The sequence below is a fragment of the Gastrolobium bilobum genome, unplaced genomic scaffold, assembly GCF_033153095.1.
Source record: "Gastrolobium bilobum isolate Gb01-03AN ecotype WA unplaced genomic scaffold, APGP_CSIRO_Gbil_v1 utg3817, whole genome shotgun sequence".
NCBI lineage: Eukaryota > Viridiplantae > Streptophyta > Magnoliopsida > Fabales > Fabaceae > Gastrolobium > Gastrolobium bilobum.
Window position 1 is genome coordinate 221,418 of NW_026896846.1, and position 18,124 is coordinate 239,541.

General features: G+C 41.0%; 1 protein-coding gene across 1 annotated transcript; it reads right to left on the reverse strand.

Annotated features, from left to right (window-relative positions):
* Nucleotides 1–5,369: 5,369 nt before the first annotated feature.
* Nucleotides 5,370–6,811, reverse strand: LOC133302335 (UDP-glycosyltransferase 13-like). The gene has a single exon (XM_061502097.1). It carries the CDS (start codon nucleotides 6,763–6,765, stop codon nucleotides 5,437–5,439), a length of 1,329 nt encoding a protein of 442 aa, XP_061358081.1. The 5' UTR covers nucleotides 6,766–6,811; the 3' UTR covers nucleotides 5,370–5,436.
* Between the last annotated feature and the right edge of the window lie 11,313 nt (nucleotides 6,812–18,124).

Here is an 18,124-nt window from a genome sequence, read left to right on the forward strand (position 1 = left end):
GCATTGAAGGAGGAAGCCCAACAAATCTCCCCCTCCGACTTCAATGCGTCGGCTTCAGCATCAACTCGGCTCCTTCACAGCAGTCTTCAAATTTCCTTGCTGAAACTGACTTCGTCATCATGTCGAACCAATTTTGGTCAGTGTGCACCTTGACGAGTTCGAGCTCTCCACCTTCCACCACATCCCAGATCCAGTGATACCTCACATCAATATGCTATAGGTCGAATTCTTCGCAAGATGGATTGCGCTTTGATTGTCACAACCTAACTCATACTTGTCTTGATCATGGCCGAGTTCCATAAGAAACTTCTTCATTCACAGCATCTCTTTGCTTGCCTCAGTAGCGGCAATGTACTCAACCTCAGTTGTTGATAGTGCAACACATTTCTGAAGTCTTGATTGTCAAGAGACAGCTCCTCCGACAAATCTCATCATGTATCCAGTCGTCGACTTTCTCGAGTCGGAATCTCCCCCTAAATCAGAATCTGAGTAGCCTTGCAACTCGCCTTTGCCTTCTCCAAATCGGAGACATAAGTCGGTCGTACCTCGGAGGTACTTGAAGATCCACTTCACTGCTTCCCAGTGCTCTTTGTCGGGGTTTGACAAATACCGGCTTACCATTCCAACAGCATACGCCAAGTCGGGTCTAGTGCAAACCATTGCATACATCAAGCTTCCGACAGCGGATTGGTAAGGGACCTTCATCATCTCATCTTTGTCTTCATCAGATCTCGGACATTGCTTCTGGTTCAGCTTTATGTGTCCGGCAAGGGGGTGCTCACTGTTTTGGCTTTGTCCATGCTGAATCTCTTCAGAATCTTCTCAATATATTTCTCTTGACTCAGCCACAGTAGCTTCTTCTGTCTATCTCGGATGATCTTGATTCCGAAAATCTGCTTTGCAGGGCTGAGGTCCTTCATTGCGAAGGACGAGCTCAACGCCTTTTTCAGGGCGGCTATCCTCGATTTGTCTTTCCCTACAATAAGCATGTCGTCTACATATAACAACAAAATCAAAAAATCACCAGCCTCATACCTCTTCACAAATACGCAGTGGTCAACATCTGTCTTTTCAAACTTATGATCAGTCGTGAATGATTCAAACTTCTTGTACCACTGCCGAGGTGCTTGCTTCAAGCCATAGAGACTCTTCTTCAACCGACATACCAAGTCTTCTTGGTCTGGAGCTTGGAATCCTTCAGGTTGCTCCATATATATTTCTTCTTCTAAATCACCGTGAAGAAATGCCGTCTTCACGTCCATTTGTTCTACCTCGAGGTCCATCGAAGCCGCCATGGCTAACACGGTTCGAACCGAGGTCATTTTCACCACAGGAGAAAAAATCTCCTCAAAGTATACTCCTTTCTTCTGATTGCAGCCTTTCACTACAATCTGGGCTTTGTATCTCGGCTTTTGCCCGTTCTCTTCATTCTTAATCTTGTAGACCCATTTTTTTTTCAAAGCTCGTCTTCCTTTAGGCATCTCGGTCAGCTCATAAGTCTAATTTTCGTGCAGAGACTTCATCTCGTCTTGCATTGCCTTTTTCCATTCTTCTTTCTCTGAGCTCGTCACAGCCTCATTATAACTCTGAGGCTCACCGTCTTCAGCAACAACGGTGTATTCATCAGATGGGTATCTCGTAGAGGGTCTTCTTTCTCGAGTTGGATATCTCGGATGTTCTTCAGCTTGAGAACCCAGTTCATCATTCTCATCCCGGATCTCATCATCAACTCAGACCTCAGTGTCTTGGTCATCTTTAGCTTGTTGCTGGTCATCAATTCCTTCATTCTCTTGATTTTCTCCCCCTGCTTCAGCTCAGACAGGAGGATTGGGTTCTTCGCGTCTGACAGTAACTCGGACTTTGGGCTTCGAGATGTCATGAATGTTCTCATGCTCATGAAAGATCACATCTCGGCTTCTCACGATCTTCTTATTGATTGGATCCTAAAGTCGAAACCCGAACTCACATCTCGGCGAACCAAGATAGATGCATTCTTTTGTCTTCGCATCGAGTTTTGCCCTTTCATCTTTAGGGATATGTACGAAAGCTCGGCATCCAAACACCTTCAATTGATTGTAGGCCGCTTTTCGACCTGTCCAGACTTCTTCTGGAATTTCTTTGTCAAGTGGCCGTGATGGTGAGAGGTTGATCAAGTCAACAGCAGTTTTGACGGCTTCTCCCCAGAATGATTTCGGCAATCCGACATTGGATAACATGCTTCGGACCTTCTCTTCAATAGTTCTGTTCACCCGCTCAGCCAGTCCATTCAAATGAGGTGTCTTGGGGGCGTCTTCTCAAGTATGATCTCGGCCGCTCTGCAGTATGCATCAAAAGGGCCGCAATACTCACCACCATTATCAGATCGGACCACCTTCAATTTCTTGCCAATCTCCCTTTCAACCATAGAATGGAATTCTTTAAAGGATTGGAGTACCTGGTCTTTAGACTTCAACAAATATACCCACACTTTGCGGGAATGGTCATCAATGAATGAAACAAAATACTGAGCTCCTCCAAAAGATCTTTCCGACATAGAGCAAACATCAGTATGGACGAGGTCAAGAATATACCTACGTCGTCTAGGTTGATCCGGTCTCACAAAGGAAACCCGGTGCTACTTTCCAGCTAGGCAATGTGTGCAACTCTCCAACGCTTGGCCTTTCAACCAGGTCAATAATCCTTTCTTGTTCAGGATCTGGAGCCCTTTCTCGCTCATGTGGCCGAGGCGCTTGTGCCATAGCTCCAAGCTAGGATCATCTCGAACAGAATTGGCTTCTCCGCCATTGATCTTTCCTTGCATCACGTACAAGGAGCCTTCCTTCTTACCTCGGGCCACGACCAAGTTTCCCTTGGCCAGCTTCCATCTAACACTACCGAAGTAGTTTACTAACCCGGCATTGTCAAGTTTGCCTACCGAGATTAGGTTCAAACGCATGTCAGGAACATGCCTTACATCTTTCAACACAAGTCGGCCTCCGACATCCGTGGCTAGAGTTACATCACCGACACCAACAATCTTGCTGGTCACTTGATTTCCATCTTCACGACTCTAAAATCACCACCTCGGTAAGAGGAGAAAAAACCTTTGTGTGGAGTAACGTGGAAGGAGGCATCGGAGTCAACAATCCAGGTGCAGTCATCATATGCAACATTCAAATAATTATCCTCACCAGGGAGGAATATCTCGGCATCCGGGTTGGCAGCCACCGCAGTGGTGCTCTTGTCTTCCCTCTTCTTGGGAATAATCTGATCCGGCTTCACAGAGCCGTTCTTCTCATCATTCTACAGGGTCCAGCAGTCTGGCTTCTTATGACCTGTCTTTCCACAGTAAAAGCACTTCAACTCATATTTCGGCTTTGACCGACCTCTGGACTTTCCTCTTCTGTCACGATCTCGACCCCGGCTTTTGCTTCTACCCCGGGAGTCGGATTTCCCTTTGTTCTCAGCAATGTTGGCCTCAGACGTGCTTGAAACACCTCATTCTCTTCTCCTTACTTCTTCGCTCAGGAGGCTGTCTGTCACGACATCCATCTTCAACTTTCCTTCTGGAGCTGAATTACTCAAAGTCACCACCAGAGTACCCCAGCTTTCTGGCAGCGAGCTCAACAGCAGCAAAGCCTGCATCTTATCATCAATTTTCATCTCAGCTTTTGACAACTGATTCACAATACCTTTATAGGTGTTGAGGTGTTCAATCATGCTCATGTCGTCCTTGTATTCATGCTTCACAAGTCGGCGAACTAGGTATGCTTTATTCCTGGGAGTCTTCTTCTGAATCATGGACTCCAGCTTCGTCCACAACTCATACGCGTTCGTGAACTCGGACACGTGCTCAAAGAGACTTTTATCAATATATTTCCTGATCGTGGCTACCGCCTTCCGACTCAGGAATCCCACTCCTTATCAGTTTTGCATGCCGGTCTCTCATCAAGGATAATGGGCTCATGTAAGTCTTTGCAGTAGAGATGATCTTCCATCATCGGTCTCCAATAGGTGAAATTATCTGCGGTCAACTTGAACATGTCTCCATCATTGGTTATGCCACTGGTCTCCATCTCGTCTCCCTCAGAACCCGTCGAACTCGGGCTCTGATACCACTATTGGGAACTCGATTCCCTCAGATCGGCTAAGCAGCCTATGTGCGGAAGTCAATCAACAAGATCCTGATCTCGGATCTCGACAATACCTCGGCCTGAACTTCACCAGGTCGGGCAGCGCAGCAGAAAAATAAAAACGTAAACACGGGAGAGAGAGGAGAAGAAGAGAGAGAGAACACAAGCAATTTTTAACGTAGGAAAACCTTCTCCAATAAAAAAGTAAAAACCCACGGGACCTAGTCCATATCAAAAATCCACTATGAAAATAATGGTTACAAAATAATCAGAATACACCAATGTGGTGGTTAACTCAACCTCTCCAACAATGGTGATAATCAAACTACCCTAGAGATGTTTCACTCAAACTCTCTCTAGAGATCTCTCAAATGCAAAGCATAAAGCTTTGCTCAAACCTCTCAAATAATTCTCTCAAATTTTCTCTCTAATATCTTGACCTAGCCTCCACCCACAACTAATGAATATATAGAGGAGGTGAGATCTAGGATTAGGGTTTTTAGAAAACTCTTCAATGGGCTTGGGCTTAGCATTGAAGGAGGAAGCCCAACAACTAGGTCACCAGTTTTGACAAAATTTTGACTGAATTTGACCGGATCAATGCATGACCGGTCCAATGCTTGATCCGAGTCATCCAATGACCGAGTCAGGTCGAGTTTTACAACTATGGCCGCAACACACAAAAAAAAAAGTATATATATCAATAAAATCTCTCGGTTCTCTCTTTCCCCGAGCATAACGATTTCCTGATTTGATTGTCTCCCTCATAAACCAATTTTAATTTATTTTTTCACTAAAGCGGCCTCAATCTCTTTACCAGATCTTGACTAGTCCATCGGCCCAATGGAGCCACTTCACAGACCCAACTATTTTGTAGCAGCTGCATCAAACACTGTGGACCGGAATTTGATTGCATTCATATCAAATACATAAATGTCAATATTAACATCATTTATATTCCAAAGTAGTTAGGCAGAAACCATAAATTATCATATAAGTATTGCTATTACAAGCACAAAATTCAGTATTTAATGTATATATATATATATAAGCCATTTTGAAGAATAATTATGCCTCCTGATTAATACAATTATTTAATGTTAAATGGAGTGATGATAACAGAGAAAAATTACTATTAATTTCTCTTTAGAATGAGATGGTTGACCACATATTCAAATTTTTAAATACTGTAATATAATGTTATAATTCTAACCAAAAAACAATTGTATTTTTTTATTAGCTCGAAGAATGAATACACAACGTTGACCCAACTAAATTACAACAAAGCAAGAAAAAAAAATTAAAAAAACTCTTTGACCAGGCATCAATGTTTCCACGACTCAACCAACCCGTTCAAAGCAACACGGGAAGATCCACCGTCGCTAAGGGCGGCGACGGCATCATTTCTAGCACGTGAAACACTCTCTCTAACCTCTTTCCCTCTCCCACTCTCCGAGTTCATAAGTTCTCTAACTCGGTTCTCCAACTCAGTTGCCCTGACAAACCCTTCATCGTTCTCTTTCAACGGCAAAGCCACCTTCATCTCCTCAACCATAACCACTCTATTCAACCTCTGCTCCGCGTACAAAGGCCACGCCACCATCGGAACACCCCAAGAAACCGCCTCCAACACCGAGTTCCACCCGCAGTGAGTCACAAACCCGCCAACTGAGTCATGACTCAGCACCGCAACTTGTGGGGCCCAGTTTCCAACCACCATTCCCTTCTCTTTCGTCCTCATCAAAAACCCTTTTGGCAACAACTCCTCCAACTTCAACTCTCCTCCCACATTTGAATTAGGGTTCCTCACAACCCACAAAAACCTTTGTCCACTTCTCTCCAACGCAACCGCTATTTCTCTTATTTGACTCTTCGAGAACCTTCCATAGCTTCCAAAACTAAGAAACACAACGCTTCGACTCGGTTGCGAGTCGAGCCAACTCAGGCACTCATCACCATCACCATTACTCGTGGAAACGAGTGGCCCAACAAAGAAAACACGTGGCTGTTGTGTTTCAACACAATCTTCTCCATTCTTCAATGCCAAGCATGCTTTGTTCTCAAGTTTCTCAAACGTGTTAACGATTAAACCGTTTGTTTTTCTCATTTCGATTGACATCTTCACGAACGACTCGTAGCTCCGGCTCCGGTGGTCAAGGATGGGTTCCGGCATGTCCTCCGGCGAGAGTGGTGGCAAGCCGGGGATGCTTCGAAGCATGTTGATGTAGTTGGAACCCGTCTTGGAGGTTGTGGTGTTGTGGTGGATGGTTGGTATGTGGAGGAAGAGAGAGACGCAGCTTGCGGCGTTGGGGAAGTAGTAGTAGGTGGGGATGTCGAGCACCGCCGTGACGTTGGCGGCAGAGTGGTTGAAGAAGTCTAAGATGAAGGCTTTGGGTTTGGAAGATTGAGAAATGATGGATTGGAGAGTGCGGAGTAAATGTTGTGAAGGTGAAAGGTTGAGGAAGATTATGGAAGGTGCGGCGGCGGAGACGGTGGTTAAGTATTGGATGGTGGCGGTGTCGGGTGGCGAAGGGAGGAGGATTGTGATTGAAAGGGTGGAGTTATGGTGAGTTAATATGAACTTGCCAAGTTCTACCATAGGGACAAGGTGTCCTCTACCCATGGCAGGGTATAGAACTATGGTTTCTTTCATTTTTTATCTTTTTCTTTTTTTTGAAGAGGTTTGTTTCAGATTTTGATCAAGAAGATGATGGGAGAGTTTATGGTGTTTATGAGAATTTAAACATTGTGGAAGAAATGGAATTCCTTTTATTTTTGGTGAAAGGGAAAGGGAACAATATTTTTATTAAATTTATTGGTTTTGTTTAGTGAAGAGAAAGGGATAAAATACTAGAATGCCAACTATTGGTCAACGTAAGGTTCATTGTGTAAAAGGACTAACTAAGAAACCGTAGAAGTGAATAAAAAATGTGGTGGCTTCCATTGGTGTATATTGCCTATTGGTTGACCTGTTAGCCAAGAACGACTAAGGAGTACTTGGTGCCCAAACAATCGTGTTTAAAGAAAAAGTGAATGGTTTCATCACGTTATTTCATATATTATAAGGGTTTGGTGTTTGTCATCTTAAATGAAATAAGTTATGTCATTTTAAGAGAGAAATAGATATAGAAAAATGGAAATCATGGGAGAGAGAAAATTAGTGATTTTTTTAATTTAAAATTCAAATTTTATGAGTCTGTATCTTTCTTACACTGACATAACTTTCTGTCATTTAAAATAACAAACATTATTATGCTTAGAAATAAAAAAACTCAGAACGATCGTCCTTCTCTCTTTTTTAATTCTTTTTTTAGTATAACTCATAATATCGCCGAGCCAACGGTCGAAAATTAATTCCTTTCGAACATAGAGATTATTGAAGTGAAAAATAATCATTTCTCTGCAGCCATATATTTACCGAAAATTCGCCAAAAAGGAAAAAAAGAATAAGAATGAGAAAATCTAGCTTGCAAGGAATTAATTATTAGGATCATGTTTTACAATCAATTACGACAGCATAATAATTAATATCCTTCTCAAAAAAAGTAAGCATAACTTATTAATCTTACATTTAATTTAACTATTTTGAAATACATATATTTAATGAGAAATCACGACACGAAAAAACACAGCACCAACCGCTAGACAAATAAATTTTAAATAAATAGTTAATCTTGGGACTACATATAAAACTTAATCACACACAAAATTCTTAGACATTTTACGGGACTACATATAAAACTTAATCACACAAAAAATTCTTAGACATTTTACCGTTATATATATATATATATATATATATATATATATATATATATATATATATATATATATATATGTTGCTGCCATCTCAAGACTCGGTCACGATTCATGATAGAATTAGTCGTATTAGTTATTAAAGTGCCGTCGATGGGCTAAGTAAATTGTTGACTGACACCATATCATATTGACTTAGTTATAAGCAATCTTGGATGGAGGCTAGGGGTGTCAATATGGGTTGACACGACACGAATTTGACACGACACGAATACATCAACACGAACACGACACGAATTTTCATTCGTGTTAAAATCTTCAACACTGACATGACACGAATTTTTTGCGGGTTGACACGACACGACACGAATAACACGCAAAATAGGGGACAAAACGGTAATTGACAAAAAAATTTAAAAAAATAGATCGAAAATAAATAAAAAATTAAAAAATAATAATAAAAAATAAAAAAATAATAATTAAAAATAATACAGGTCGACACGAACACGAATTCATAAACACGAACACGACACGAATTTTTTGCGTGTCATTTTTTCCAACACGAACACGACACGAATTTTTTTACGGGTCAACCCGAACACGAATTTTCGTGTCGTGTCGCGGGTTGACCCGCGTGTCAAAACCCATATTGACACCCCTAATGGAGGCAACTCCAATATTTGGTAAGCTTTGTCAAGTGTGTAAGAATCTATATGTTATGGGCATGACAAAGAGTCATATTCTAGAAGGTTCAATAAAAGACCATACAAAAATAACGTCGTGCTAACAAGGAAGATAATCCTATACTAAGACAATCCTATCCAGACAGTTAAACGGTTGGACTTGGGTTCTCGATATTATTAAGAAGCCCAAAAATACACTCCTAGCAAGTAACCCGTCTATAAATAAAAGGTTAAGCCAATAAGTTACAGATGCTCTATGTTGTAAATCGACAATCACACGCAAATCACAAACGAAAAGAGAAAGAGAGAGAATTGACACAGTGATTTACCTTGATCCACCTAATGTAGGCTACGTCCAGCTTGTCTGTACATATTCACCTCACTGCCACTCGTTATAAGTCACTCGGGTTAACTTCCTTGCCTCCTCCTTTTTTGGAGGTAGAACTCCTTTTTCTAAATATGCCACTATCGAAGATCGCCAATCCTCTATTGCTGTAATGATCATTATACATGTCGACTCTGGAACATTTTGTTCTATCACCATCTTATGATTTTCACTACTCTTTGTGCTTGCCAACTTTGATAATATGTCGGCTCTACTGTTCTCATTTCAGGGTATATGGCTCACATCCACTTTTTCAAACTTAGCCATCATTTGGCGGGCTGTATCCAGGTACTTGGCCATCAATGGTCCGTTGGTTTGATAATTGCCTCCAATTTGAGATGTAACCAACTGTGAATCACTGAATATGTGGACTTTCTATGCCCCAAGCACCCTTGCTTATTGTAGCTCGCCTATGAAGACTTCATATTCAGCTTGATTGTTTGAAGTTTTGAAACTCAACTGGAGCGAGTATTCTACCGATATTTCGTCAGGACTTTCAACAATTATCCCGGCTCCACTGCCTTTTGCGTTAGAAGAACCATCAACATAAATCTTCCAAACATCTCGATCCGACAAATCCTCATCCCAAACAGAGGTAATTTCTCTAACAAAATTAGCTAAAGCCTGAGACTTAATGGCTTTTTGTGCTTCAAAGACAATGTCAAACTCAGATAGCTCAATTGCCCAGTTCATCATTCGCCATACCAAGTCTAGTTTGTGAAGGATTTGTGTAATGGGCTAATCTGTCCTTACTACCACCCTATGACCTTGGAAGTATGCCCTGAGCCTTTTAGCCGAGATCAACAAGGAGAAAGCTACATTTTCCAATTTTTGGTATTTGAGCTCAGCTTCTTGCAGAGATCGACTCGTGAAACAGACCAGTTGTTGACCTTTCTTATCTTCCTGGATCAGGGCTGCACTAACTGTTGTTTTCCCTACTGACAAATATATTATCAGGGTTTCCCCTGACCTTGGTTTTGATAGAACCGTTGGTGAAGCCAGATGCCTTTTTACTTCTTGGAGCGTTGTTTCACATTCCGGACTCCACCCATATTGCATTTCTTTCCTCAATAATTTGAAGAAATGCAATGTCATTTTTGCTGACCGCGACAAGAATCTAGTAAGGAAAGCTAGCCGCCCTGTTAGTGGTTAAATTTCCTTCTTATTTCTTGGTGCCTACATATCTAGCACGACTCTGCATTTGTCTGGGTTCGCCTCAATGCCTCTATGAGTCAACATAAAACCCAAGAATTTTCCAGTAAGAACCCCGAAGGCACATTTTGCCGGGTTTAACCGAATGTTATACCTTCTCATCTTTTCAAAGATCTGCTCCAAATTACCTATATGTGTGGCAAGCTCTAATGACTTTACGATCATATCATCAATATATACTTCCACATTTCCTCCAAGTTGATCTTCGAAAGCCCGATTAATCATCCTCTGGTAAGTGGCCCCCGAATTCTTTAATCCAAAGGGCATCACAGTATAGTAGTAATTTGCCTTTTTCGAGATAAAGGCAGTCTTCTCTTGGTCATCAGGATACAAAGGGATTTGGTTGTGTCCTGAATATGCATCCATGAAAGATAATAACTTGAATCCTGAGGAGCTGTCTACCAACTGATCAATATTTGGCATAGGATATGAATCCTTCGGACATACCTTATTTAAGTCGGTATAGTCCTTACAAATCCTCCATTTGCCATTTGGCTTCTTTACCATTACCACATTGGACAACCTGGTAGTTGAAAGTAGCCTTTTGTAGGCTATGAACATAAAAGAGAGAAAAATTAAAAAATTTGTGCGGAAGAAGCAACCTTTGCCTACCCTCAATCATGTTCAACCCATGAATCAAGCAATAGACATGTTAGGGGTTTAAAGTTGATACCTTTATTCGGATAACTATTCATGATCAGATGCGTTCTTGATCAATTCTTCCTACTTGAAAAACACAAGTACTCCGATGGGAATCTACACCACCTTGTTGTCTTGTAAGAGAAGAATACTTTGTCGAATGTCCAATATCCTTCAATGGAGTTGCTAAACTCAAGAGAAGAACAGAGATTGGATGGTGCCTTTGGTTATTCCAAGAGAGAGATAGCCACCACACTAATGTGCGTGTTGGCTAAGGTTTTAGTGGAGAAAATTAGAGAGGAAGAGTTATACAAACTAAGGAGGAAGAATGGCTATATATATATATATATGTGTGTGTGTGTGTGTGTGTGTGTGTGGCGCCTCATTCACCTAAGATTAGGTCAAATCAACGCCCTCATCAAATCACAATCTTATTGGATAATTTTCTTAATTTTATCCAATCAATCCAATTGATTTGTTTCTCCAATTTCAGCCAATTAATTTAATTAATTGGTTTCCTTAATTTTATCTAATCAATCCAATTGATTGGTTTCCCAAATTTCACTCAATTAATTTAATTAATTGACTTCTTTAATTTTGGATCAATCCAATTGATTGATTTTCAATCAATCTAATTGATTGGTTTCCTTTATTTTCTCCATCTTCATTAAATCTAATTTAATGAGTATATTTAAATTCAAATTTCAAATTTCAAAATTCAAAATTAGAATTTAAATTAATTTTATTTAAATCCAAATTTCAAATTTGAAATTCGAAACTAGAATTCAAATTATTTTTATTTAAATTCAAAATTCAAAATTTGAATTCAAATTAATTTTATTAATTTAACATTTAAATTAATTAGGTTACATCATGGATCAAGTCCAACTTAACTCATGATACCACCTACTGTCTCTTGACCCAATATGTCGGCTTTTCCAACTTAGGCTCATTATGTCTTATTGGGCCCAAATCACATATGCTAGAATTCAAGACAACTTAAGGTGTTTGTGTGCGACCATCAAGCCTAACGTAGCCACTAACATAAATGGGCTTGGGCCCAATCCATCTAATGACAACACAGAGCTCTAGCAGTGATTTGTTGTCCCAGAGCTAGTTGAGTTCATCGAATGATAAACCTATTATACCTATTTGGTTACCGTGTGAATTGTCCTTTCGTCTCGGTTATCCGTCTCATTGACCTAGGTCAAGAAAAATGTATCAAACTCTGTGGTCTAAGGTTAGCTTTTGCCGAACAGGGAATCTTCATTTACGGACTCTAAAGAGTGGGCCATCTCATTACTCCTTTACTATGCATAGATTCCCGAGTCCCGTAAATGACATCCCGATTTTACCAGTCTACGGATAACCTAATCTTTCACAAAGATTGATGGATTCCTTCAGCTTGTCACACTAGCCCTGAGTCCTTAAGACATGCCCAAGAGTATACCTACGAGTCTCTATGTTTTAGGCTAACAAGGTATACAATCAAAGCAAGTCTTCCAGAGCACAAGTCTATATGACAATGTCACATCTAAGGAAAGACACACCCAAATAATAAGAGACATTACCTATTGATACTATCTGTGATATTTTCTTGTAGTGTCTCTTTGTGGGTCAATTTAGTGCGAGCTATTCTCCAATAGGTCCACCCACGAGTCAACTAAGACATCTCCTTGTCTGTAGCTCACGAGGACTCTACCTTGCATCTCCATGCAAATAGCTGAGTCGTGCTAGTCTTACCCGAGATCACCAATGCCCATTATTGGTATCTCTAGACTAGGAACATATTTCTGGCAATGGGCGTGTGGTGTCATTGAGCCCTCATTATCGTGATCCCTATCACAGATCCTCAATGTGAAACTTGAAAGTAACTGGCCTTGAAGGTCGTAGCATGTGAGGGAAAAACAAAAAATTTTCTTATGCGAAATCACACATGCAATCAAGAATCATGCTTTATGACAGTATGATGTTACCTTTGTTTGTGAGTTCAAAACTCCAAGACGATCAGTGTTAGGTTTGAAGGATTCAAACCCTCTAATGTTGATCCACACCACCCACGTCAAGATGCAAGAACTCTTCTTGTCAAGCCACCAATTGACCACCACAAAGAGGCTTGCTATGCGCTCAATAGGTGAAGAATGAGGCTAGGTAAAAGTGTTTAGAAGAGTGAAGTCTTCAGCATGAAAACTTCACAAGAGTGGGAATAGATTGGAGTAGAATTGGCTAGGTCTTTTTCTGAAAACCTTAAGGAGAACTTACCCCTAGTGTGCGCACAAGAGAATGAGAGAGTTAATTAATCAAATCAGATTTTTCAGTTAAATCCATGATGTAGGTGGCGCACAAGAGAGGGGAGAAAGGTGGGGTTGTTTGCAATTCAAAATTCCCAACAACCTACCTTTGAATCCTCATGAGACTAGGTCTCTACCTAATCAAAATTATGATCCAATGGCCATCATATGGCCAGCCATTATGCGCCCCTATTCAGCCCCAAAAGGGGTCCAGATTCGTTGAGCAGTTGCATTCAAATTTGAACCAACCCACTCACTGATTCTTCCAACCAACCAAATCTGATTGGAGCTTGTTTGGTTGACTAGATGACACTCATCATCCATCCCAAGTGGCGCCCCAAATCAGCCCTTGGAGATCTCCATGGATCTTCTCTTGATACAAGGGATTTGTTCAAACAAGATCCCATCTTATCCTTTTGTTATGAAACAACTTTTCATAGCCAATTCAAATTCGAATTCAACCATTTAAATTCAAACGTTCAAACATTTAAATTCTAAATTCAAATTCAAATTTCAAATTCAAATTCAAATTTCAATTTCAAAATTCAAATTTCAAATTCAAAATTCAAATTCAAATTTCAAATTTCAAATTCAAATATTTGATAATTAATTTAACCAATTAAATTAATTAGTAATGTCTTGGACCATCCAAGTCCATTAACCATACCATGCGCCCTCTCCCTCTTAGGTTGGCTTCCAAACTTCATCTTAGGCTAACAACCATTATTAGGCCCAATACCTTTAATGCTATATCATCATGACAATAAGGTGTTAGTGTGTGACCCATTAGGCCCAACATAGCTACTAACATAAACGGCCACAACCCATCTAATGACAACACAGAGCACTAGCAATGCTTTATTTCCCCAGAGCCAGTTAGATTAATGACTTGATCATCCTATTACACATATTTGGTTGCCGTATGTATCTCTTTTCGTCTCGGTTACCTTCCCATTAAACCTAGGGTAAGGAAACGTATCAACCCTTGCGGTTTAGGGTAAGTTTTATTCGAAATAGGGAATCTTCAATTTACTGACTCTAAAGGCATATCATCTCATGATCTCTTTTATTATGCATAGATTCCCCAGTCCCTGTAGATGTCATCCCGATTTCTCCGGTTTACAGATAACCTAATCTCTCACAGAGATTTGATGAATTCCTTCAGCTTATCACCCTAGCCCTGTGCTCTTTCAGGACAAGCTCAACATTTTACCTATGAGTCTCCATGTTTCAGGCAGACGAGGTATACAGTCAAAGCATGCCTTCTAGAACACAGTCTAGGTAATAACTTCTGGTCTAAGGAAAGACATACCCAAATGTAAAGAGACTACTCTAATGATACTCTCTGTGAGATTTCCTCATAGAGTCTCTTTGTGGGTTTGTTCAGTGCGAGCTATACCCTTATAGGTCCACCCACGACTTTAGCTAAGACATCTCCGTATCTGTAGCTCATGAGGTCTTTACCTTGCATCCAAATACAAGTAGATAAGTCGTGCTAGTCTTACCCGAGATCACTGATCCCCATTTTCAGTGTCTCTAGACTAGGAACATAAAATTAGGAATAAACATCCGGTATCCTTAAATCCTCATGATCGTGATCTCATCACAGATACTTAAGAGATACCTATTGTATTCCAAGGGGTTTATCCAGTTTATTCATAATATATTAACAATAATATCGAGACTAAATATGAAACAGGATAAAAAGTGCTTATTATTAATTTGCGACAAAAAGGTCTACATCTTATGTCCTTATTTAATCAAAAAGATTGTCTCTAGGACACCCATATACTAACAAAACTTGTTCCATTCCAAGGGCTTTATCTTGTTACTCATATTCAATATTTGAGACATGCAATATGAAACAAGATAAATAATGCTTTTATTCATAACAACAATGAAGTACATGGGTCCATCTGACTCTCAGATTGTCTGTATGACACCTATATACTAATAGTAGTGTATTGTATCTCTCTAATGAACCCAGCTTCCAAAAGCTCCTTGACGTGGTCCTCCAGTACCTGCCGACATTCTGAGCCAAGCTTCCTTTTCTTTTGAGCTACTAGCTTGCTCTTGGGTATATTGACAGCTTGTGACAACAAAATGTGGAATCTACCTTAGGAATCTCAGACAACTTCCATGCGAAGACATCTTTATTGTCTTTGAGGCATTTAATTACTACTTCTTTTTCTCGGCTTCCAACCCTTTTCCTATCTTGGTTGTCTGACACCGCTCTCTTATTACAATTTCTTCAAGTTCCCCATCAGGTTCAGGTCTAGGAAACTGGGTTTCATCCCTCATGTCAAGCTCCACCATGTTAACAGAGCTCTTCTGCTTTCGATGTTCAATCTTTCCTGCTTGAGAGTTGGGGATGAAGGTCCATCAAGCCTAACATACCTGAAGTAGCATTCTCGTGACTCCTTTTGATCTCCTCCAATGGTAATCCCGTATTTTGCTTGCTCACCATCTTCAACATCTGAAGTTTTGTGGATACCAACATATCCCAGTTATGGATAGTTGGCCTCCCCATAATGACATCAAATGGTGAAGGGAAGTCGGCTACAATGAACCTTAACTTTTCTGACTTGTATGCCTTCTTCGACCCCGGAGTTAATCTGAGGTCAATATATCCCTTAGGAGAGGTGTTTTGGCCATTGAATGCAATCAGAGTTGTCTTGCAAGGCTTCAAATCTTCTTCATCCAAATTCATTTTCTTGAATGCGTCCCATAAGATTATATTAGCGCAGCTGCCGTTATCCATAAACATCTTCTTAACCTGGTAATTAACTAGCATGCTTGTAATTACCATGCCATCCAGATGCCCAGGCATCACATCCTCCAACTCTTCTTTTGTGAAATACATGAGGGGTGGTTTCAGCTTGCTGGAGTCTTCCCTAAATTTGGGTCACCCTCCAAGTGAGAGCACTTCCTTAAGATATTTTCTCCGAGCATTTACTGTAACTCCACCACCCCCTAGTGCTCCACTAATCACGTTACATTCAAATTCTGGCTTTATGAACTCGTCTTTGTCTTCATTTGGTTTTTTTCCTCTGTTTTCCTCCCTTGGTTTCTTTTCTCTTGTCGGGCTCCAATTACAGTCCTTTCTCTTTCTGTTATTCCTCCATCCTTGTGTTTTGATTAGATACTGGTGTAATTTGTCATCTCTAATACATTTTTCAATTGCATCCCTCAAGTCCCAGCATTCACTCGTGGTAAGCCCTGGGCTGTCGTGGAATGGCACAATATCTTGTCTGTTCTAAGCCCCCCTTGTTCATTAGAGGCAGAAGTTTTTCTACCTTTTTCATCTCGGTTAGAGCTACCTCTCTCCAAATCTAGGACCGCGGCAAGTTGAGTGAAGCATATTTTCATATCTTCCTCTTTGTGGTGGTCTTTCTTCAGGTTTCTTACCCTGGAAGTCTCCTTGCCTCCTATTTCTAGGCCTCTCCATTCTACCCAGGCTTCACTTTTGATCAGAGTTCTCTATCTGCATTTGTTCTAACTTTCTCTATCTGCATTTGTTCTAACTCAAGGTATTTTTTCGATCGAGTTGTGAATTCCACCAATGTCCTAATTGGGTCCTTCTAAATGGATTTCGCCAGTCTAGAGGACCCATGCAACCCGGCTACCACTAAGTGCACATGAATGTTTTCAGACAATCCTGGGACTTGTAGCGCCACTTCTTTAAAGCGATCCAGGTATTTCTGATTTTGGTTGCTTATTGCTGGTAGCAAAGTGTAACGCCCGACCGCTTCAAGAATCAATGACTATCCCCACATACTAACACGAGACTTTTCAGTGTGCTTTTTCCTCACTCGCACACTTCCCGGGAAAACTTCCCAGGAGGTCACCCATTCCAGAATTGCTCTAAGTCAAGCACGCTTAACTGTTGAGTTCTTCCAATCCGGACTACCGAAAAGTAGATGCATCTTGTTAGCATAGGTAGTACCAATTAATTCTTATAAGCTATCTCAAACTGTGCAGTCTTATACCTGCACAGCCTTTGGAATCCCTCTCTTTCGGGTGTCGATTCGATTCATTCATGCATGTAACCCCCAACTGGAAGCCTGTCAGGAGCCGCTCCTTGTCCGTGCCTCTTTGCACCGGCGATCTCCCCGCCCTCGTCAGTGCTCGGGATGTTACATGCCCACCAGCTTCTGCCTGGTTCGTCCTCGAACCACACCGTACTGGATGAGAGGCCCTGCTCTGATACCACTTGTAACGCCCGACCGCTTCAAGAATCAATGACTATCCCCACATACTAACACGAGACTTTTCAGTGAATTTTTTCCTCACTCGCACTCTTCCCGCGAAAACTTCTCAGGAGGTCACTCATCCCTGCTCCAAGTCAAACACGCTTAACTGTGGAGTTCTTCCGATCCGGCCTACCGAAAAGCAGATGCATCTTGTTAGCATAGGTAGTACCAATTAATTCTTATAAGTTATCCCAAACTGTGCAGTCTTATACCTGCACAGCCTTTGGAATCCCTCTCTTTCGGGTGTCAATTCGATTCATTCATGCATGTAACCCCCAACTGGAAGCCTGTCAGGAGCCGCTCCTTGTCCGTGCCTCTTTGCACCGATGATCACTCTCCGCCCTCGTCAGCGCTCAGGATGTTACACAAAGTTTAACAAAAAGCTCCTTAAAAGACCTAATAGATCTTACTAGCAATTAAGAGAACCACATATGAGCTGCCCCGTCAAAGTTGTCGCAAACAGTCGCGTAATCAATGGTTCCTCTATACCCTTGATATACATGGTTGTATCAAAAGTGTCTAGATGGACCTGGGGGTCCTGACTTCCATCACATTTGGCAACTCTGATAAGTTAAGATTCTCAGGAAAGGGTGCATCAAAAATTCCATCGACAAAGGGACTATCATTGTACTGCCTCCTGTGATACTTCCTCTTATAGACTCTTGTCACATCATCCGGGTTCCTTGGTTGCTTGGATTGATCATCATATAGCCAAGTATTCTCAGCTCTTCTATGTGCTTCGATGTCATCCCCTTGGATGTTGCCTCTTCCTCCATCTTGCAAGTACCTCTTC

Bases quoted from the DNA above. Each gene is read 5' to 3' on its own strand.
- LOC133302335 (XM_061502097.1), bottom strand. From the start codon at position 6,765: ATGAAAGAAACCATAGTTCTATACCCTGCCATGGGTAGAGGACACCTT.